The sequence below is a fragment of the Oryctolagus cuniculus genome (genome assembly GCF_964237555.1).
Source record: "Oryctolagus cuniculus chromosome 16 unlocalized genomic scaffold, mOryCun1.1 SUPER_16_unloc_1, whole genome shotgun sequence".
NCBI classification, from domain to species: Eukaryota; Metazoa; Chordata; class Mammalia; order Lagomorpha; family Leporidae; genus Oryctolagus; species Oryctolagus cuniculus.
This window is the reverse complement of record NW_027208201.1, coordinates 7084459-7108188: the sequence shown is the minus strand read 5'-3', so window position 1 is coordinate 7108188 and position 23730 is coordinate 7084459. Positions and strand designations below refer to the sequence as shown.

Below are 23730 nucleotides of genomic sequence, written 5' to 3'. Positions count from 1 at the left end.
GTGGTCGTGGTGGTCCCTGAGCACGTCCTGACAGCAGCAGAGGGGCTCTGGTTCCCTGCCCAGGCCCGCTGGCTCCTGCTCACAGGTGCTGACCCCACCTGGGAGATCAGCATGGAAGACGGGTCTGCCGTTCCCCAGGGAGCAGACAGGGCGGCTGGTGCTCCCCACGGCCCCCAGCCACCGTCGGCACGCCCAGCCAATGCAGCGCCAGGAGCCCGCTCCTCTGGCCACCCAAACACCCTCTTCCTCACCCCTCGCTACAGCTACAGAGCCGCCGCCCCTCGGGGCTCCTCCCACATGCCCAAGCCTCACCCGGAGAGGCATCCTCTGCCAGCTGAGTTCCAGTTGAGTCTCCATGGCCTGGAACCCCTGGCCTGCTCTGCCCTCAGACCTCTGCCTCCCTCTCCCTCTCCCAGCCCAGGGCCCAGAGCCCCTCCCATCAAGGCCCGCCCCAGGCCAGGCTGCAAGGCGCGCAGACGTCTCTTCCAACACTGATGCCCCCCACCCCCGGGAGCCCTCAGGCCCCACACAAACTGCAGACAAGCTGACAGCAACACCATGGACACCTGCCCCTTCTGGGATTGCCGCCTCCCTGACCTCACGCCCCGCTGAACGAGGGGGACACTGTGGGTGTGGGGGGCTGTGGAGAAATGCCGTGGGCTCTCGCCAGACTGTCACCAGCTGGAGATGCTTGGAGGAGAAGTGGAGCTCCGGATTCGCTGGAGTGGGGGTGGGGGAGAGGGTGGGGGTGGAATGCTGCCAGCGACCCTCCCGTTGTGCTGGCTGGGGAAGATGGTGGAAAGGCTCCTAGCACTTGCCTTGTTAGTGGCTGAAAGAAGAGACTCCAAGTTCACTCCACAGTGAGAGAACTCACCAACTGTGACCCGCTGGGAGGATTGTCTCCTCTGCTGTATCTGGATGAGAATTTTGTGTGCTGCCATTGTCTCTGTGGAAAAGCCACCATCAAGAACTGAGACTTACGCAGTCCTTGGAACATGTTCCGCTCCATGAGACAGTTTGCCCATAGACAATCATTCTCGTGTTTGTAACTCTTGTGAATCCTATCAACACATTTTGGTATGCAAATGTTCTATGGAGATGTGCTCTCTTTGTGATCTACACCCTGGGTTGAGCATTCAGAAAAAGGGGAGAGAGTCACAACGTGTGATGCCTTAGTTTCTCAGGATGCTACTTGGATACTTTGGCTGGAATACAACAGAAAAATGAGTTGTGTGTGTGTTCTATTTCTTTTCTATCCCAAGCATACATTTCAAAAGGCACCTTGCAGATGACCAAAAAAGGATACCTCTTGTTTGTAAAGAGTGATTTTATTTCTTTGACAGACATAGAGAGAGGTAGGTGCAGAGAGAGAAAGAGAGTGAGGGGGAGGGAGAGAGGGTGAGAGAGGGTGAGAGGGACAGAGAGAGAGAGATAGAAAATCTTCCATCTGCTGGTCTACTCCCCAATGGCAGGAGCCTTCCTGGGTCTCGCACAAGGATGCCAGGGCCCAAGCATTTGGGCCATCCTGTACTGCATTCCCTGCCCTGGCCATGGCAGAGAGCTGCATCAGAATGGAGCTGCCAGGACTCAAACCGGCGCCCATATGGGAGCCGGCACTGCAGGCGGCAGCTTTGCACGCTATGCCACAGCACCGGCCCCCGGAGGAGTTTGTTTATTTATTTGACAGATAGATTTATAGACACACACACACACACACACACACAGAGAGAGAGAGAGAGAGAGAGTAGACAGACAGAGACAGAGAGAGACAAATAGAAAAGTCCTCCCTCCTTTGGTTCACTTCCCAGATGGCTGCTAGGGCTGGTAATGTGCCGAACCGAAGCCAGGAGCCAGGTGGGACGCCTTTTTTTTTTTTTTAAAGATGTATTTCTTTTATCTTAAATGTAGAGTTCCAAAGTGGTAGGTCTTCCATCTGCTGGTTCACTCGCCAGATTGCTGCAATGGTGGGCAAAGCAGAGCGAGGTGAGGTGGAAGACGCAGCCCGCCAGCGGTGGATGGGGTCCCAGCTGCCTCCACCTCCCCTTCTTCTGGGTGAGGCTGCCTCCCACTGGGCACCACTGTCATCCAGAAGGTTGGAGCCAGGTGCACGGGGACCACGGGCAGTTTGTGGGGATGAGAAAGCAAAGCTGTGTGTTGCAGGGTTTGCTCTTCTTGGAGAGCAGAGTCACAGAGAGTGAAGGAAAGAAGGGGAGGTGGAAGATGGTGTCACGCTTGCTCTTCCAATTGCTCTCAGCAACTCTTTCTTTGAAATCAATTAAGAAATGTGTCAGCACAATCTGGTCTATGACCCCAAGAAAGTTCACATGACAAAGAGTAGATGACATTGCCTGTCCCTCGACACCATGGAGTGAAGACCCATGAGATAATACTGTTTGAGGTTGTGGCCATGTTTGGGTGAACCAGCAGGGGGAGGGCTTCTCCCCAGCCCTCCCCCCACCCCATCTGTAACCCAGCCTTCCAAATAGATCACTGAATCTGAAGGAAAACATCCTGTCAGTTATGGAGAGAAATGTGAGTGAAGGCAGAAGTATACCAGTGGACACTGGGGAGTCACAATCATTCTCTACTCACCAGGGAGGGCTGGCTTGCAGAATGGAAGGACACAGGTTCTCTCTCCCATGCTCACAAGGTTTGCCTGGCTGCCCTCAGTGCGGGATGCGCACACAGCCTGTGGATCCTTGGACAATGCTGCTGCAGCTCTGCCGTCTGGCTCATCTTTCGAGAGGAAGACAGTACACAACCAACTCATCAGGAACTCCACAGCTCCCGGGATAAATGCAGTCACTTTCCCCGGTCACAATCCCATCAGCGGTGAAGCCACAGGCCAAGGGAAAAATCTGGGTGGGAAACATATTTTCTCTCTGGAAAACAATAGCAAGTTTGCAGACACACCAATTTGCATAGGGCATCGGTTTTACTAGGCTACAGGAGAAACTGTGCTGCTGTTGTGGCCCAGGGGAGGAAGCCACCTGTGGAAATGCCCACATCCCATAGAGGCACAGGTTGGAGTCCTGGCTGCTGCCCTTGCAATCCTGCTCCCTGATGCGCCTGGAAAAGCAGTGGGAAGAGCCAGTGGATGCAAGATGGCTCTTTGGGTCTCCCTTTCACACTGTCCCTCCGCCTTTCTCAATCAATACAGAAGGAAGGAAACCAGTAGTAAAGATGGGAAAAGACTGATCTCAACCATTCCATCCTGGGGCCGGGGCTGTGGTGTAGCAGGTCAAGCCACCGCCTGCCGTGTCAGCATCCCAGGGGGAAGCTGGTTTGAGTCCTGGCTGCTCCACTGCTGATCCAGCTCTTTGCTAGAGCCTGGGAAGGCCAGAGAGCCTGGCCCAAGTCCTAGGGCCTGTGTACCCACGGGGAGACCCAGTCGAAGTTCTTGGCTACTGGCTTCGGATCGGCACAGCTATGGCTTTGCAATTCACTGGGGAGCGAACCGGTGCATGGAAGACTTTTCTCCGTCTCTGCCTCTCCAGCTCCCTCTGTGGAACTCCGACTTTCAAAAACATAAATACAATAAAAATAAATAAAAGTGTTCTTTTAAAAAATCCATTCCTGTAAAATCACACAAGCCTCATGGGAAAAGATAACCACATCAAGGAGTGAGAGGACCTGTTGACCAGAACTGCATCCCATAGGCAGTTCTTCCTGGATGGGATTTTCATCAGGGAGGGTTCTATTGGATTTTGACTGTCCTGGATAGACAGACTGCCAGCCTATCATTATCCCGATTGACTGGGTTCCACTCAGCAAGCCCCGCCCCTCACCAGCCCAGCAGGCTTGAAATACCAGGAGGAAGCCAAGGCTACCATTCCTCCCTGGCTCCACCTCTGCCTCCCACACCTGGATGCATTCCCAGGAGCTCCCTCTGTCCCAGCTCACTCTGCTCTGCCCGTGTGAGGCCGCAGGAACATCTCCCTAGCACTCAAGTTGCCTGGGGTACCAGCTGGGGGGCTGATCCCTCTGCCTCAGGTGAAGAGAAAGAGCAGGAGCCAACGGGAGATCTGCAGGAAGCAGACATCGCCTGGGGTTGGCACAGACAGACCAGAGAATCTGTACCATGAGTGGCTGCCAGCGCCCAAGGAGTCCCAGTGACTCCTGCCAGGAAGGGACCAGCGGCCCTGTTGGAGACAGCAGGTATGTTGGAGGAGAGTGTCTAGGTGACAGATTGAGTGTGTGTGTGTGTGTGTGTGTGTGTGAGAGAGAGAGAGAGAGAGAGAGAGAGAGAGAGATGCCTCGTAGGTTCCTGTCCCATGTCGGTGTGTGCTGAGGTGAGCACAGTTTCAGGGGTGGGAACATCAGCCCCCTGGGTCCAGTGATGCTCTTTTGTTCAGCCTGTGCTAAAGGATCTGCAGGTGGGAGCCTGATTGCAGAACAGCAGAGCAGACTCCTTTTTAAGCTGAGTGGTTGGTATGGCCCCCAATTGATGTTGTAATATCCACATGGGCCTTGGCAGATCAGAAGTGCCCACCCTCAGGGGAGAAGGGGGATTCGGGCAGCCCCAGCGTTGGGCATTGAATGTGGGGGACTGGGATGGGCTCAGGGCTGCAGGGCTGCAATGAGTTAGGGGCTTTGTGTAACAGGTCTCGCTGGTCTCAGCTGACCGAGTCCCATTCTCCTGCAGGCCACACGGGACACAAGGCAACCTCCCCAAACGGCAGAGACTGCAGCAGGGTCCCAGGCCAGGTAAGGCATTTTCTATGCTCTCACCTGACTGCCCCCACTAGGAAAGGCTCCCCCTTCCAAGGCTGACTGGAACGGGGGAGGGACTTTCTCTAGGATGCCCAGGCCTGCAGCCACCTCCGCGCTGGGAGCAACTATGCCCCTCCACTGGGACTCCTGCGGGACAGCCGCCTCCCCTCAACACACTCCGTGTTCCCCTAGGTGCAGAAGCTGCCCAGGAATGGCGGCCGTGTCCATGCCATGCTGTAGCGGTGCCCCGTGGAAGCTCGAGGGTAAGTTTTGGGGTCCACGTGACTTGTTGGGATCCAAGGTGTAGGGAAAGTCCATTGGTTGAGCTCGCTGAGGGTGTCAGGACGGTGAGGTTTCTGGGTGGCCATGCAGGGCTGGATTGGGGGCTGGGTTTGCAGTTGGGGCTGTGCCCTGGCCTGTGCCCTGCCAGCCACTGCACGACAAGCCCTAACTGCTGGCTTTTCCTCCCCAGGGCCCGCAGAGTGCCAGCGCCCAGATGATCGTGGTGGTCTTGGAAGCGGGAACAGAGCTGCAGCTTCGCCTGGGAGCTGAGGGCCTGGTGCTGGCCCCACAGACAGCCCTGCAGCTCACGCTGGGCCATGTGGTGGTCGTGGTGGTCCCTGAGCACGTCCTGACAGCAGCAGAGGGGCTCTGGTTCCCTGCCCAGGCCCGCTGGCTCCTGCTCACAGGTGCTGACCCCACCTGGGAGATCAGCATGGAAGACGGGTCTGCCGTTCCCCAGGGAGCAGACAGGGCGGCTGGTGCTCCCCACGGCCCCCAGCCACCGTCGGCACGCCCAGCCAATGCAGCGCCAGGAGCCCGCTCCTCTGGCCACCCAAACACCCTCTTCCTCACCCCTCGCTACAGCTACAGAGCCGCCGCCCCTCGGGGCTCCTCCCACATGCCCAAGCCTCACCCGGAGAGGCATCCTCTGCCAGCTGAGTTCCAGTTGAGTCTCCATGGCCTGGAACCCCTGGCCTGCTCTGCCCTCAGACCTCTGCCTCCCTCTCCCTCTCCCAGCCCAGGGCCCAGAGCCCCTCCCATCAAGGCCCGCCCCAGGCCAGGCTGCAAGGCGCGCAGACGTCTCTTCCAACACTGATGCCCCCCACCCCCGGGAGCCCTCAGGCCCCACACAAACTGCAGACAAGCTGACAGCAAGACCATGGACACCTGCCCCTTCTGGGATTGCCGCCTCCCTGACCTCACGCCCCGCTGAACGAGGGGGACACTCTGGGTGTGGGGGGCTGTGGAGAAATGCCGTGGGCTCTCGCCAGACTGTCACCAGCTGGAGATGCTTGGAGGAGAAGTGGAGCTCCGGATTCGCTGGAGTGGGGGTGGGGGAGAGGGTGGGGGTGGAATGCTGCCAGCGACCCTCCCGTTGTGCTGGCTGGGGAAGATGGTGGAAAGGCTCCTAGCACTTGCCTTGTTAGTGGCTGAAAGAAGAGACTCCAAGTTCACTCCACAGTGAGAGAACTCACCAACTGTGACCCGCTGGGAGGATTGTCTCCTCTGCTGTATCTGGATGAGAATTTTGTGCGCTGCCATTGTCTCTGTGGAAAAGCCACCATCAAGAACTGAGACTTACGCAGTCCTTGGAACATGTTCCGCTCCATGAGACAGTTTGCCCATAGACAATCATTCTCGTGTTTGTAACTCTTGTGAATCCTATCAACACATTTTGGTATGCAAATGTTCTATGGAGATGTGCTCTCTTTGTGATCTACACCCTGGGTTGAGCATTCAGAAAAAGGGGAGAGAGTCACAACGTGTGATGCCTTAGTTTCTCATGATGCTACTTGGATACTTTGGCTGGAATACAACAGAAAAATGAGTTGTGTGTGTGTTCTATTTCTTTTCTATCCCAAGCATGCATTTCAAAAGGCACCTTGCAGATGACCAAAAAAGGATACCTCTTGTTTGTAAAGAGTGATTTTATTTCTTTGACAGACATAGAGAGAGGTAGGTGCAGAGAGAGAAAGAGAGTGAGGGGGAGGGAGAGAGGGTGAGAGAGGGTGAGAGGGACAGAGAGAGAGAGATAGAAAATCTTCCATCTGCTGGTCTACTCCCCAATGGCAGGAGCCTTCCTGGGTCTCGCACAGGGATGCCAGGGCCCAAGCATTTGGGCCGTCCTGTACTGCATTCCCTGCCCTGGCCATGGCAGAGAGCTGCATCAGAATGGAGCTGCCAGGACTCAAACCGGCGCCCATATGGGAGCCGGCACTGCAGGCGGCGGCTTTGCACGCTATGCCACAGCACCGGCCCCCGGAGGAGTTTGTTTATTTATTTGACAGATAGATTTATAGACACACACACACACACACACAGAGAGAGAGAGAGAGAGAGAGAGAGAGAGTAGACAGACAGAGACAGAGAGACACAAATAGAAAAGTCCTCCCTCCTTTGGTTCGCTTCCCCAGATGGCTGCTAGGGCTGGTAATGTGCTGAACCGAAGCCAGGAGCCAGGTGGGATGCCTTTTTTTTTTTTTAAAGATTTAAAAATGAGTTGTGTGTGTTCTATTTATTTTCTTTCCCAAGCATACATTTTAAAAGGCACCTTGCAGATGACCAAAAAATGATACCTATTGTTTGTAAAGAGTGATTTTATTTATTTGACAGACATAGAGAGAGGTAGGTGCAGAGAGAGAGAGTAGGGGGAGGAGAAGGAGAGAGAGTAGGGAGAGAGAGAGAGTGTGTGATCTTCCATCTGCTGCTCCACTTTCCAATGGCAGGAAATGTTCCGCTACATGAGACAGTTTGCCCATATACAATCATTCTCTTGTTTGTAACTCATGAAATGTATCCCTACTCCTTGGTATTCAAATGGTATATGGAGATTCATACTCTTTGTGGTATATACTCTGCCTTTAGAATTCAGAAAAAGGAGAGGCCAGCACTCCATTCTATAGGCTAATCCTCTGCCTGTGTCACTGGCACCTCGGGTTCTCATCCTGGTTGCTCCTCTTCCTGTCATGCTCTCTGCTGTGTCTCAGAAAGGCAGTGGAGGATGGCCCAAGTCCTTGGGCCCTGCACTCGAATGGTAGACCAGGACAAGCATGTGGCTCCTGGCTTCAGATCAGCCAGATGTACCGGCCGTAGCGTGCCTGCTGCAGAAGCCATTGAAGGGTGAAGCAATGGAAAAAGGTACACCTTTCTCTCTGTCTCTTTCTCTGTCTCTCCTCTCTGCCTGTGAAAAAAAAGGACAAATTTATTCACATATTCACTACATGATTTCTTTGTTTCTAATCATGCTACTTGGATTCTTTGTCTTGAATTAAGCAGAAAAATGAGTTGTGTGTGTGTTGTATTTATTTTCTTTCCCAAGCAGACATTTGAAAAGGCAAATTGTTGGCTGGAAGATGTCACCTTTTGACAAAGTCACAGTGAACACACAGGGAGGGACATTCTCAAGGTAGTGGTGTCCACCTCCATGAGTTAGAAGTTCGTGGATGGAATTTTGGTGCAACAGATGATGTTGCTGGCTGTGGTGCAGGCATTCCATATAGGCACCGGTTTTAGTCCCGGCTGTTCCACCTCTTGTGCAGCTCCCTGCTACTGTGCCTCAGAAAACAGCACAGGATAGCCCAAGTCCTTGGGCCCCTGCACCCATGAAGGAGACCCAGATGGACTTCCTGGTTTCTGGCTTCAGCCTGGGCCATTTCATCTCTTTGGACATGACCCTGCAGATGGTTGATCTCTTTTTCTCTCTTTGTCTCCATTTCTCTGTAATTAGATTGATGTATTTATTTGTGAGGTTACATCCAGCGTGTGGGAGAGATAGAGAGAAAGATTTTTCCTCTTTCCAGTGGCACACTCTCCAAATTGCCTCAACATATGGAGCTGGGCTGATCTGAAACTAAGAGCCAGAAGCCTCTTCTTGGCCTCCCGCATGAGCAGAGACCCAAGTACTTGGGCCATCTTCCTGTAATTTCCCAGACCATAGCAGAGAGCTGGATCAGAATAGGAGCAGCCGGGACTCGAACCGGCACCCATATGGGATGCCGACCTTGCAGGTGGAGGCTTAGCGCACTACCCTACAGTGTCAGCCCCAATAGTTAAATCTTGAAACAAACAAACAAAAAAGACAGAGAAGCTCACACCCACCCTTCTACCATCTGGCCCACACCCTCAGGTACCTAATCCCAAAAAGATGTCCACAACTCCCACATAAGTTCACTTAAGGTCATCTTCATACTCCCTCAGGATTTCTCAATGGCATGAATTTGCCCTTTTACAGTCTTTTCTGGGCTGGATGTTGTGGAGCATGCTTAATATGCACACTCCAATACTGGAGTAACTGAGTTCAAGTTCAGGCTCTACTCCCTGTCCTTGTACCTTGGGAAGCAGCAGGTGTCGGCTCAAGTAGGTGGGTCCCTGCCACCTAGGCAGTAGACCAGGCCTGAGTTCACAGCGCTTGATCTGGCCTAGCCCAACCCCATGATGGCATGCATTTGGGGGATGAAACAGCAAGTGGGATCTTGATCTCTCTCAAATAAATAAAAAATGAATAAGGAAAGCTTTTTTCCCCAAAAAAACTCTTTCCTTTAAGGACAACCCAAGGAGGTCTGTTTGGACAATTAGGTAGCAGTTCTAATCAGAAACTCACATAATGTGATGTATTTATCTCTACTTCTCTGAGGAGTTCCTACAAATTATGAGTAACATTTTTTGCAAGATTCTTTTTGAAAATCAACTTTTTAGCAGTGTAAACATTCCTAAGCAATTATTTCATGGAAGGAATAATATGGTATAGCTGAAAGTGAATATCACTACTATGAAATATTTTCTGGATAAGAGAGCAAGTCTTCCAACTCACCAGAAAGCACCGAGATTAGCGGATCAAGTGGTCAACATATTCCTTCTGGGGCTGGTGTTTGGGTGTAGCCTCTGCCTGAGACACTGGCAGTCCATATGGGCACTGATTCAAGAACTGGCTGATCCACTTCTTCTAGATTCCCTGCTAATGCACCTGGGAAAACAGCAGAAGACAGCCCAAGTGCTGGGGGAGTGAACCAGTAGATGGAAGACCTTTAAATCTGTCAGTCTCTCTCTCTGTAATACTGCCTCTCAGCTGGATAAATCTTTATAAAAAAAAAGCAGGGTTCCTTTTATTTGCACACATGTGGGAAACCCAGGTGAAACTCCTAGCTCTTGGCTTCAGTCTTGCCCAGCCCCAGCTGTTGTGGCCTCTTTGGGAGTGAACCAATGGATGGGAGACCTCTCGTTCTCTATCTCTCTCATTCCCTCTCCTCCTTCCTCATTCTTTCCCTCTATATTCCTCCTACACCTCTCTGTGTTATTCTGCCTTTAAAAAATTAAAAAATAAATCTTCTTAAAGAAACCCAGATAAACATGTCCCTCCTTTCTGGAATTATTAAATCACTCCCAGGAATGTGCCAATATCATCTGCTAGAACATCCAGTTCTGCAAACAAGAAAATTGTCAAAAGAAACTAATGCATGAGATTTCAACATGACCCATGCTTTCCACAAAACTTGGGAACAAATCAGAACCTAAAAGGAGGAAGCTGCATAAACAGGAAGTCTAGAGTCCAACTAGAAATAGTTGTGTGCAGCTGGAGTCTGGCATGGGCCATGACCAAATAAGATGGGGGCACACTTTTCCATGAGTGTGCATAAAATGTCAGCCTCTTCTTCCTCCTAAGCATCGGGCTCATGTACTCAGTGATTCAGAGAACAGTCACATATCAGAGAAATTGACTATGGAATTGTGGCATGATACAATCCAGACGCTGGGTCAAGAGTAGGGTTCCTGGGGACAGCATGGTGGCATAGTTGGCTAAGCCTCCACCTGTGGTGCCGGCATCCCACATGGGTGCCAGTTCATGTCCTGGCTGCTCCACTTCCAATCTAGCTCTCTGCTCATCACATGGGAAAACAGTGGAAGATGGCCCTAGTGCTCGGGCTCCTGCATCTCCATGGAAGACCTGGAAGAATCTTCTGGCTTCGGATTGGCTCAGCTCTGGCTGTTGTGGCTACCTGGCGAGTTGTCCAGCAGATGGAAGACCTTTAAGTCTGTCTATCTCTCTCTCTCTCTGTCTGCAATTCTACCTCTCAGATGAATAAATCTGTAAAAAAAAAAAAAGTAGGGTTCCTTTCATTTGGAATGTAAAGACAAGGCCAGCATTGTGACCCTGCACACTAAGCTGCAACTTGTGACACTGAAACTATCTATTGGAGTGCTGGCTCAAATCCTAGCTACTCTACTTCCCATCTAGGTTTCTGCTAATGGCTCTGGAAGGTAGTGACATAATGTGATGCGTTTATCTCTACTTCTATGAGGAGTTCCTACAAATTATGAGTAACATTCTTTGCAAGATTCTTTTTGAAAATCAACTTTTTAGCAGTCTGTCTGTCTTTCTGTGTCTGCAATTCTATCTCTCAGATGAATAAAAATTAAAAAGAAAAGTATGGTTCATTTTATTTGGAATGAAAAGACAAGGCCAGCAATGTGGCCCTGTGCACTAAGCTGCAACTTGTGAAACTGCAACTCTCTATTGGAGTGCTGGCTTGAGTCCCAGCTACTCTACTTTCCATCTAGGTTTCTGCTACTGGCCCTGGAAGGCAGCAAGTAATGTCCCAAGTACCTGAGCCTACACCTTCCCTGTGGGAGACCAGGATGGAGTTTGAGGCTTCTGACATCAGCCTGGCCAAGCCCCGGCCATTGAGGCCATTGGAGGATTGAACCAGCAGATGGAAGATTGTGCTTGCTCTCTCTGTCTCTCCCTGTAAATATGATTTTTTTCAATTAATAAGTAAATAAATAAGGCTCCTAAAGACATCATCTCTGTACATTGTTCAACCCCCCACTACCCATCATATAAGGATTGAATAATATGATGTTTCCTTTTCTTGAGACTTTGCGTATTCATTCATGAAGGATTAACTTTGTGAATATTCTGTATTTTTATAACCATGATGAAATTGTAATTGTTAAAATATAGATGTGGTTATGTTTGCATTTTATTCTTATTTCCTGTATGTATATTTCTACTCATGTTTTGAAGATTTATTTATGTATTTAAAGTCATAGTTACAGAGAGTGGAGAGGCAGAGAGAGAGAGAGAGGTCTTCCCTCAGATGTTTCACTCCCCAATAGGCCACAATTTCCAGAGCTGCGCCGATCCGAAGCCAGGAGCCAGGAGCTTCCTTTGGGTCTCCCATGTGGTTGCAGGGCCCCAAGGACTTGGGCCATCTTCTACTGCTTTCCCAGGCCATAGCAGAGAGCTGGATTGGAAGCACAGCAGCTGGGACTCGAACCAGAGCTCATATGGGATGCCGTGGCTTGAAGCCAGGGTGTTAACCCTTCTGCGCCACAGTGCTGGCCCCTCATTATTTTTAAAAATGTATTTGAAAGAGAAATGATGAGAGGGATGGGGGGGAGCAACAGGAAGAGAGATGGCCACAACAAGCATACCAGGGTGTGGACCAACTCCAAAGCCTGTAACCCAATGCAGCTCTCACACAGGCATGGCATGCACCTAACCATGCAGCTACCACTTTCATCTCTGAAGGTCGCATCAGCAGGAAGCTGGAATTGGGAGCAGAGCTGGTACCAGACCTCAGGCCTTCTATATTGGATACAGACATTCAAAGTGGCTTATTTTTTTAAAAAAAATATTTATTTAGGGGCTGGTGCTGTGGCACAGTGGGTTAACACCCTGGCCTGAAACACCAGCATCCTATATAGGTGCCAGTTCTAATCCCAGCTGCTCCACTTCTGATCCAGCTCTCTGCTATGGCCTGGGATAGCAGTAGAAGATGGCCCAAGTCCTTGGGCCCCTGCACCCACATGGGAAGCCTGGAAGAAGCTCCTGGCTCCTGGCTTCGCATCGGCACAGTTCCGGCCATTGTGGCTAACTGGGGAGTGAACCATCTGATGGAAGACCTCTCTCTCTCTCTCTCTCTCTCTCTCTCTCTCTCTGCCTCTCCTCTCTCTGTGTAACTCTGACTTTCAAGTAAAAATAAAGAAATCTTAAAAAAATATTTATTTATTTTATTTATAGACACAGTAACAGAGAGGCAGAGAGAGAGAGAGATCTTCCTTCTGTCGGTTCCCTCCACAAATGGCTGCAATGGCAGGTGCTGGGCAGATCTGAAGCCAGGAGCCTGAAGATTCTTCCAGGTCTCCTACATGGGTGCAAGGGCCCAAGGGCTTGGGTCATCTTCTACTGCTTTTCCAGGCCATAGCAGAGAGTTGGATCAGAAATGGAGCAGCCAGGACTTGAACCAGTGCCCGTTTGGGATGCCAGCACTGTAGGTGGTGTCTTTACCGGCTACACCACAGCACTGGCACCATCACAGTGGCTTCTAAACTACAGCACCAAAGACTTGTCCTTATTTCTAAAGTTAATGACAATTACTGTGCCAAGGTCCTTAAAAACGTGTGTGAAGAATGGATTGAAAAATCCATGATTCGGGTAAAAATGTTGAAAGGATAGTTTTTTCTTGTTTTCCATGAACATTTTGAATACATCTCATACATTTTTGGGATAAGATGACCAAAAGATGATACCTATTGTTTTAAAGGTTTATTTTATTTATTTGACAGACAGAATTAAATAGAGAGGTAGACACACATAGTTTGCCAGAGAGAGAGAGAAAGAGAGAGAGAGAGAGAGAGAGAGAGAGAGAGAGATCGTCCATCTGCTGGTTCACTCCCCAATGGCATGTGCTTCCTCCAGGTCTCTCACAGGAGTTTATAGGCTCAAGAACTGAGGCCACCATGTGCTGCATTCCCAGGCCATAGCAGACAGCTGCACCAGAAGGTTAGCCTCCAGGACTTGAACTGGTACCCATATGTGATGCCAGCAGTGCAGGCAGTGAATTTACCCACTATGCCACAGCACTGTCCATGTCACAGTGGCTTCTTAACTGCAGCACCAAAGACTTGTCCCTATTTGTTATTTTTAATTGACAATTTCTCTGCAAAGGTCTTTAAAATGTGAGTGAAGAATGGATTTAAAATACGATGGGTAAAAATGTTGAAAGGCTGGTTTTCTTTATAAATCATATTTTCCATGAACATCTTTAAAACATCTCATACGTTTGTGGGTTAAAATGACCAAAAATATACCTATTGTTTTTAAGGATTTATTTTATTTAATTTAAAAGAGTTACAGAGAGAGGGAGACACAGACACAGAAAGGTCTACCATCTGCTGGTTCATTCCCCAAATGGCCACCTTGGCCAGAGTTGAGCTAATCCAAAGCCAGGAGCCAGGAGCTGCCTCCAGGTCACTCAATGGGTGCAAGGGCAAAAGCAGTTGGGCCATTCTCCACTGCTTTCTTAGGCCATAGCAGAGAGCTGGAGTGAAGTGGAGCAGCTGGGACTTAAATCGGCACCCAATGGGGTGCAGTGCTGCAGTCCAGGGATTTAACACACTGCACCACAGTGCCAGCCCCATAATGGATAAATATTTTTGGTGATGGATATACTGGTTAGCAGGTTTGGGTCATTGTGCACTGCTCACATGTATGAAAATACTACACATTTGTAGCCAGCATCATGTCAGAGCTTGTTAAACAGCCCTTGTGCAATGCCAGCATCACACATTGGAGCAGAGGTTTGCATTCTGAATGCTCCATTTCCCATCCAGCTTCCTGCTAATGCACCTGGGAAAGCAACAAAAGATGGCCCCAGTGCTTGGACCCTTGCGTCCAGGTTGAGGCCCTCTAAGTCCTTTCAATGTAGAGATGGCATCCTGCAGACTTGCTCATTGGCACTGCTAAAATATGCCTTGAAAATTGTGACAGTGAACACAAGAACCAAAATCCATGAGGGCCAGTGTGGTGGCCCAGCGTACATTGCCACCCACATGGCTGCAGCATTCCAGCTGAGTGTCCTCAGAGCACAGGTTGCTGCACTTCTGATCTAGCTTCCTGCAAACACCCCTGGGAAGACAGTGGAAGAACACCCAGGTGCTTATGTCCCCGCCACCTCTGTGGGAGATCCAAATGAAACTCCAGGTTCCTGGCTTCAGTCTGGTCCAGCCTCTAAATATTGCAGCCATTTAGGAAGTGATTCATGTATGTGAAATCTCCCTCTTTCTCTGTCTCTCCTTCTCTCTCTGTGATCTGCATTTCTAAGAGAGAAAAAATAAATACAAAACACATGGAAATGATTATTTGTAGTTTTATTCAATCCAAGAAATCCAAGGATTGAGCCCCATAATCCAGATCAAACATAATCCAGATCAAAGTCCTTCCTTCTGAATTCTAAATCCAGGGTGTGTTTCACACATGCAGAAGGACTCCACAAGAAACTTCAGTTCATCATGACTGGAGCATAGGGAGATTACTGATACCATAAACAGGAGAGTCAATTTGTAAAGTCAACAACAGGAGTCACTGTGCACTTACTCCTCATGTAGGATCTCTGTCCTTAATGTGCTGTACATTGAGATTTAATGCTTTAATGAGTACTCAAACAGTATATTTAACTTTGTGTTTCTATGTGGGTGTGAACTGTTGAAATCTTTACTTAATGTATACTAAACTGATCTGTATATATAGAAAAATGAAAATGAATCTTGATATGAATGGAAGGGGAGAGAGAGCGGGAAAGGGGAGGGTTGCGGGTGGGAAGGAAGTCATCGGGGGTGGGGGGTGGGGGATGCCAATGTAGTCCATAAGCTGTACTTTGGAAATCTATATTCATTAAATAAAAGTTAAAAAAATAAAAAATTAAAAATAAAAAAAGAAACTTCAGTTCATGTAACACACCAGGTATGAACACAGTTTTCACAAGAGTTACAGGCCCCAGATTAACCTGACAATCCCAAACTGTCCAAATTCACCTTCAATAAATGCAAGATGTGTAAGAACTGACAGTGCTGCTATTTTGATTGTCATCACAGTGACCTGGTATTCACAATTGGAATTGGGTAACAATGGTGTCACCAAAACTCTCATCCCATTGACAGCTGAGGACACCGGAAATCATTGACACCTGAAATTCATCATTGCCTCTATTTCTCCAGTGCATGAGGCAGATGTGAGAGCACATGGCATTTCTCCACAGCCCCCCACACCCAGAAGGTCCCCCTCATCAACAGGGGGTGAGGTCAGGAGGGGGCAATCCTGGAAGGGGCAGGTGTCCATGGTGTTGCTGTCAGCTTGTCTGCAGTTTGTTTGGGGCCTGAGGGCTCCCGGGGGTGGGGGGCATCAGTGTTGGAAGACATGTCTGTGCCCCTTGCAGCCTGGCCTGCAGAAGGCCTTGATGGGAGGGGCTCTGGGCCCTGGGCTGGGAGAGGGAGAGGGAGGCAGAGGTCTGAGGGCAGAGCAGGCCAGGGGTTCCAGGCCATGGAGACTCAACTGGAACTCAGCTGGCAGAGGATGCCTCTCCGAGTGAGGCTTGGGCATGTGGGAGGAGCCCCGAGGGGCGGCGGCTCTGTAGCTGTAGCGAGGGGTGAGGAAGAGGGTGTTTGGGTGGCCAGAGGAGCAAGCTCCTGGGGCTGTATTGGCTGGGAATTTCAAAGATGGCTGGGGGCTGTGGGGAGCACCAGCCACCCTGTCTGCCTGAGGGACACACACAGCAGCTACTCCCTGGGGAACGGCAGACCCGTCTTCCATGCTGATCTCCCAGGTGGGGTCAGCACCTGTGAGCAGGAGCCAGCGGGCCTGGCCAGGGAACCAGAGTCCCTCTGCTGCTGTCAGGACATGCTCAGGGACCACCACGACCACCACATGGCCCAGCGTGAGCTGCAGTGGTCTCTGTGGGGCCAGAACCAGGCCCTCAGCTCCCAGGCAAACCTGCAGCTCTGTTCCTGCTTCCAAGACATAAATGACCATAGAGGGGCTGGCACTCTGTTGGCCCTGGGGAGGAAAACCCAGCAGGTAGGGCTAGTCAAGGAGAGGCTCTCAGGGCACAGGGCAGAGGACAGCCCAAACTGCAACCCTAGCCCGAAACTGAATCTGCATGGCCGCACAGAAACCTCACCATCTTGAAACTCTCAGCAAGCTCAACCTATGGACATTCCCTGGGTGCTTGAGCCCAAACAGCTGGGTGGGACCCCAGGACTTACATTCAGTGTTACTTGAGGCAACACTTCACTGTGGACTGAACATGGTCACACCTTTGTAGCTTCTATACCTCTGGGTACACAGAGTTTGTTGAGGAGAGGCAGCTGTCCTTCAGGAGACCCAGTGGAGGGGCTGATTTGGGGACTCCTAAACCCAGGACAGCATAGCTGCTCCCAGAGCTGAGGTGGCTCCAGCCCTGGGCATCCTAGAGACAGTCCCTCTCCTGTTCCAGTCAGGCTTGGAAGGGGAAACCTTTCCTAGAGGAGGGATTCAGGAGAGGGCATAGAAAATGCCTTACCTGGCCTGGGACCCTGCTGCAGTCTCTGCCGTTTGGGGAGGTTGCCTTGTGTCCCGTATGGCCTGCAGGAGAATGGGATTTAGTCAGCTGAGACCGGCGAGACCTGTTACACAAAGCCCCTACCTCATTACAGCCCTGCAGCCCTGAGCCCATCCCAGTCCCCCAGATTCAACGCCCAACGCTGGGGCTGCCCGAATCCCTCTTCTCCCCTGAGGGTGGGGACTTCTGATCTGCCGAGGCCCATGTGGATATTACAACATCAATTGGGGGCCATACCAACCACTCAGCTTAAAAAGGAGTCTGCTCTGCTGTTCTGCAATCTGGGTCCCACCTACAGATCCTTTAGCACAGGCTGAACAAAAGAGCATCACTGGACCCAGGGGGCTGATGTTTCCACCCCTGAAACTGTGCTCACCTCAGCACACACCGACATGGGACAGGAACCTACGAGGCATCTCTCTCTCTCTCTCTGCTTATTCACCCCCCAAACACACTCAATCTGTCACATAGACACTCTCCTCCAACATACCTGCTGTCTCCAACAGGGCTGCTGGTCCCTTCTGGACTGGAGTCACTGGGGCTCCTTGGGCACCAGTAGCCACTCATGGTACAGATTCTCTGGTCTGTCTGTGCCAACCCCAGGTATTGTCTGCTTCCTGCAGATGTCCCATTGGCTCCTGCTCCTTCTCTTCACCTGAGTCAGAGGGTTCACTCCATAGCTGGTACCCCAGACAACTTGAGCACTGGGGAGGTTTCCTGTGGCCTTTCACTGGCAGAGTGAGCTCAAAGACAGTGAGCTCCTGGGAATGCCTCCAGGTGTGGTAGGCAGAGGTAGAGCCAGCCGATTTGCCAGGGAGGAATGGTAGCCTTGGCTTCATTCTGGTATTTAAAGCCTGATGGGCTGATGAGAGGTGGGGTTTGCTGAGCAGAACTCAGTCAATTGGGATAATGATAGTCTGGCAGTCTGTCTATCCATGACAGTCAATCAAATATAGCCAGCCCCAGCCCCAGCCCCATGAGAAAATTTCTACATGGAAAGCTAAGACACTTTAGAAAAAAAAACACACAACAAACAAACAAACAAACATCTAAATAAAAGATCTCCGTGAGTGAGATCCCTGTTGAAAGAACAGGCCATTAATGAAGGAGATACCTTTCTCTGAAGGGAGGAGAGAACTTCCACTTTGACTATGACCTTGTGTAAATAAGATTGGAGTTGGTGAAATCAAAAAGCTTCCATATCATTGGCAACTCATGACAAGAGCCAAGGGTGATTACTGATGCCATAAATGGGAGTGTCAATTGTTAAGTCAACAACAGGAGTCACTGTGCACTTACTCTCTATGTAGTATCTCTGTCCTTAATGTGCTGTACATTGTGATTTAATGCTATAACTAGTACTCATACAGTACTTTATACTTCGTGTTTCTGTGTAGGTGCAAACTGTTGAAATCTTTACTTCATATATACTAAATTGATATTCTGCATATAAAGATAATTGAAAATGAATTTTAGTGAATGGAATGGGAGAATATTTGGGAGATAAGAGGGTTGTGGGTAGGAGAGAAGTTATGGGGAGGGAAAATCCACTGTAATCCAAAAGCTACACTTTGGAAATTTATATTTATTCAATAAAAGTAAAAAAAAATCCAATCCAGTAAGAACTCCCTATGGTATGCAATTCTGTTAAACAAGTACCCTCACTGCTTGATATGATTATATTTTCCATAGCCTTGTCCAATTTTAGAGGAATTTTTTAAAGAGTTATTTATTTATTTGAAAGTCAGGGCTACACAGAGGGAACTGGAGAGGAAGAGATAAATAAAGTTCTTCCATCCATTGGTTCACTCCCATTTGATTGCAAAGGCTGGAGCTGATCTGATCTGAATCCAGGAGTCAGGAGCTTTTTCAGGATCTCCCACATGGGTGCAGGGGCCCAAGGACTTGGGCAATCCTCCATTTTCTTTTAAAAAAAATAGTTTATGTATTTATTTAACTTTGACATAGAGTTACAGACAGTAAGAGGGAGAGACAGAGAGAAAGGTCTTCCATTGCTGGTTCATTCCCCAAATGGCTGCAGTGGCTGAAGCTGTGCTGATCAGAAGTCAGGAGCCAGGAGCTTTTTCTGGGTCTCCCACTTTGGTGTAGGGGCCCAAGCACTTCATCTATATTCTACTACTTTCCCTGGCCTTTTCAGAGAGCTGGAATGGAAGAGGATCAGCTGGGACACCAACCAGCACCCATATTGGATGCTGGCACCACAGGTGGAGAATTAACCTACCATGCCACAGGGTCAGCCTCTGAAGTATTTTCAAGTGAAGAGATCAGTGACAATTCGTACATTTGAAAGCTCGGTCAAGTTTCACCTCTGTCATTTTGATTGATGCCATTGTTTACAATTCTTCTAGCTCACGCAGCTGAAGAATAAAATCTTTTTAAGGAATATGTGTTGTGGGGCAGCTAAGGGGAAGTATGTTCTCCTGTCTGATGGGTTCAGAGGTAGGCTGTCCATTGAGGCCCAAGACCAGTTTTTGGGTCTCCTGCCAGATACAATCTCTCCTCTGAGGTGAAAAGTGTCTGAAGAAGCTGCTGGCAGTTATCCCAATCTCTCAAGAGGAGAGATTAGAACCTGTGGTTTTTCTGAGAAAGAAGGGTTTTGCTGTTGCCAATTATACAGATCACTAGTGAATAAGGGAATATAGATAATGCAGGGGGTCCTGCCCTCCCTGAATGGGGAGGTAACATGACATAAATGGAAGACTGGAACCTCTGGCAGCTCTGGGTAAAGATAATACCTCATCCCACTCTGTGTGTGCAGAGGACTAATGAGGCCAGTCATCTCCAGACCCTGTCAACAGAGGACTCACTGAGGTCCTCAGAGTTACTGGTGTTGAGAGGCCCTCAGGGGACATTGGAGTGGAAGAGTCAGGGGCACTTATGGTCATAGGCATAATTCCAAACTGGGGAGTGTCTAGGACATCTGAATCCTCTGGAAGACTTGGAATGACTGAAGGGGGTGACTTATCCTTCCCTTGGGCCACCAAAACACTCTTTCCTTTTGATGACCTTATCTGTTTCTTTAGGTTGGTTTTTAGCCATGTTGGGGGGCGTCTATGAGAAAATCCATCCAGACCCCAATATACGGGGCCTGGGCAGGATGATCTGGCTTCCCAAAAATCACCCATTGAAACTGTAAAACTATAAAGAGGTAAGTGGTTCTTTCCGGTGGCCACCCAACATTACAGATTGGCCACTCCTGCTCACAAAAAAGGTGGACATTAAGAGCATTTATTTAATATCCAAAAGATACAATCGCACACTTTTTGACTTCCTCAAAGTCTTTCAGGAAGAAACCCAATGAGGGATCAGCTGGAAGAGAAGATCCCTGTCCCATCTCCTAAATGAGTAAAACACTGAGCACACAAGGCACAACAGTGAATGAACAGATAAAGATGAATCCTATACAAATTAGGTTGAACCAAAACCAGAAAACCAAAACCAGAGGTCTATGACGTCTAAAACTCAGACCTGGTTCTGGAAGTAGTGCTGTGTCCAGCCTTCCAACAATCCCTGACAGGTCAACTCACAGACCAGAAACCAGAAGAAATCAATAATGATTTCTACTCACCAGGGAGATACCAGACAATTCCTTTGATTTAAATTTAGTGAAGACTCTGAGAAACTGTGCTGAAGTGTCAGAAGTCAGCCCAGGGCTGAGGAACATCTCTCAGGGGCCAACCCTGAACTTCCTCATTGGGCTATGGGAGTACAGGGGAGAAATGTATGTTATTGCTTTTTCAAGCTTTCCTTAGGTATAGTATACAAATTTAGCACATTACATGCATATATTTTGATGACTTTGGACATTGAACACATCATAATATCAGTACCATAATCAAAGAAGTAGGCATCCATAGGAACCAAAAATCCCCATAGGCTGGGTGGTAAAAATACCACCTTAAGTGTGAAAATGATCATTTGGATAGAATTAAGTGTTAAAGTGATCATATAAATAGGATCAAGTGTCTGTTAATAATAATAGAATTTAAAAGTAGAGACTGTTCCAACATGGGAAGCAGTCCACACAGCAGACTCATAGAATGATAATCACATTAAGTAGCACTCTGACCTCAGAATCAGCCCTCAAGGCATTCTGGTCTGGCTAAAAAGTCCACAAGAACATATCTGTCATGGAAAGCCAAGACACTTCGAAAAAAAATGTCCTACATGAAGCACCTCGGTGTGTGAAACCCCAGGGGAAAAAAGGGGTCTTCAAAAAATAAGGTACTTTTCTCTGAAGGGAAGAAAGAAATTTTGCTATGGTCTTCAAAAGTATTCCATAGGGGCCAGCACTGTAGCATAGTGTGCAAAGCCACCACCTGTAGTCCTGGCATCAATATGGGCACCAATTCAAGTCCTGGCTTCTCCATGTCCTATCCAGCTCTCTGTGCACTGAATTTATATCCTGCTACTTTGCCACACTCTTCTATGAGTTCTAAGAGTCTCTTAGTAGAGTTCTTTGGATCCCCTAAATAATCATATCATCTGCAAAGAGGGATAGTTTGACTTCTTTCTTCCCAAGTTGTATCCCTTTAACTTTTTTTTTCTTGCCTAATAGCTCTGGCTAAAACTTCCATTACTATATTGAATAGCAATGGTGAGAGCCGGCATCGCTGTCTGGTGCCAGATCTCAGTGGAAAGGCTTCCAACTTTTCCCCATTCAATATGGTGCTGGCTGGGGGTTTTTCACAAGTTGCCCTGATTGTGTTGAGGAATGCTCCTAATATACCCAATTTGCTTCTAAGATCAATCCCATTCACAATAGATACAAAGACAAACCAATACCTTGGAATAAACTTAACCCAGGATGTCAAAGATCTCTATGATAATTACCTTCAAGAAAGAAATAGAAGAGGATACCAAAAAAATGGAAAAATCTTCCATGATCATGGATTGGAAGAATCAACATCATCAAAATGTCCATTCTCCCAAAAGCAATTTATACATTCAACGCGATACCAATCAAAATGCAAAGACATTCTTCTCAGATCTGGAAAAAGTGATGCTGAAATTCATTCAGAGGCACCGAAGACCTTGAATAGCTAAAGCAATCTTGTGCAAGAAAAACAAAGCTAGAGGCTTCACAATACCAGATTTCAGGACATATTACAGGGCAGTTATAATCAAAACATGGTACTGGTACAGAAACAGAGGGATAGACCAATGGAACAGAATTGAAACACCAGAAATCAATCCAAACACCTAGAGCCAACTCATATTTGATCAAGGATCTAAAACCAATTCCTGGAGCAAGGACAGTCTATTCAATAAATGGTGCTGGGAAAACTGCATTTCCACGTGCAGAAGCATGAAGCATGACCCCAAAATTACACCTTACACAAAAATCCACTCAACATGGATTAAAGACCTAAATCTATGACATGACACCATCAAATTTTTAGAGAACATCAGAGAAATCCTCCAAGATACAGGCACAGGCAAAAATTTCTTGGAAAGGACCCCAGAGGCACAGGAAGTCAAAGCCAGAATTAACATTTGGGATTGCATCAAATCGAGAAGTTTCTGTACTGCAAAAGAAACAGTCAGGAAAGTGAAGAGTCAGCCAACATAATGGGAAAAAATATTTGCAAATTATGCAACTGATAAAGGATTAATAACCAGAATCCACAAAGAGATCAAGAAACTCCACAACAACAAAACAAACAACCCACTTAAGAGATGGGCCAACGACCTCAATAGACATTTTTCAAAAGAGGAAATCCGGGCTGGTGCCGTGGCTCAATAGGCTAATCCTCCACCTGTGGCACCAGCACCCAGGGTTCTAGTCCCAGTCAGGGCACTGGATTCTGTCCCGGTTGCTCCTCTTACAGTCCAGCTCTCTGCTGTTGCCCGGGAGTGAAGTAGAGTATGGCCCAGCTATTTGGGCCCTGCACCCACATGGGAGACCAGGAGGATGCACCTGGCTCCTGGCTTCAGGTCAGTGCAGTGCGGCGGCCACAGCACACTGGCCACAGTACCCATTGGGGGTGAACCAACGGAAAAAGGAAGACCTTTCTCTCTGTCTCTTTCTCTCACTGTCCACTCTGCCTGTAAAAAAAAAAAAAAAAAAAAAAAAAAAAAGAGGAAATCCAAATGGCCAACAGACACATGAAAAATGTTCAGGATCACTGGCCATCAGGGAAATGCGAATCAAAACGACAGTGAGGCTTCACCTCACCCCTGTTACAATAACTTACATACAGAAATCAACTAACAGCAGATGCTGGCAAGGATGTGGGATAAAGGGGCACTAACTCACTGTTGGTGGGAATACAAACTGGTAAAGCCACTATGGAAGTCAATCTGGAGATTCTTCAGAAACCTGAATATAGCCCTACCATATGACCCAGCCATCCCTCTCCTTGGAATTTACCCAAAATAAAATAAATTGGCAAATAAAGGAGCTGTCTGCACCTCAATGTTTATTGCAGCTCAATTCACAATAGCTAAGACATGGAATGAACCTAAATGCCCATCAACAGAAGACTGGAAAATGAAATTATGGGATATGTACCCTATAGAATACTATATAGCAATAAAAAATGAAATCCAGTCATTTGCAAAAAAATGGAGAAATCTGGAAAACATCATGCTAAGTGAATAAGTCAGTCCCAAACGG

General features: G+C 48.5%; 1 protein-coding gene across 1 annotated transcript in view; it reads right to left on the bottom strand.

Moving 5' to 3' along the window:
• LOC127486884 (vomeronasal type-2 receptor 116-like) overlaps positions 1–17657 on the bottom strand; it is a 112256-nt gene extending 94599 nt beyond the window's left edge. The window contains exons 1-3 of the mRNA XM_070067629.1: positions 17581–17657; positions 17052–17113; positions 15501–15654 (exon numbers count right to left, since the gene is read on the bottom strand). Coding sequence (XP_069923730.1) covers positions 15501–15654; positions 17052–17113; positions 17581–17657 — 293 coding nt within the window. The remainder of the gene's footprint in view (positions 1–15500; positions 15655–17051; positions 17114–17580) is intronic.
• Positions 17658–23730: the final 6073 nt, after the last annotated feature.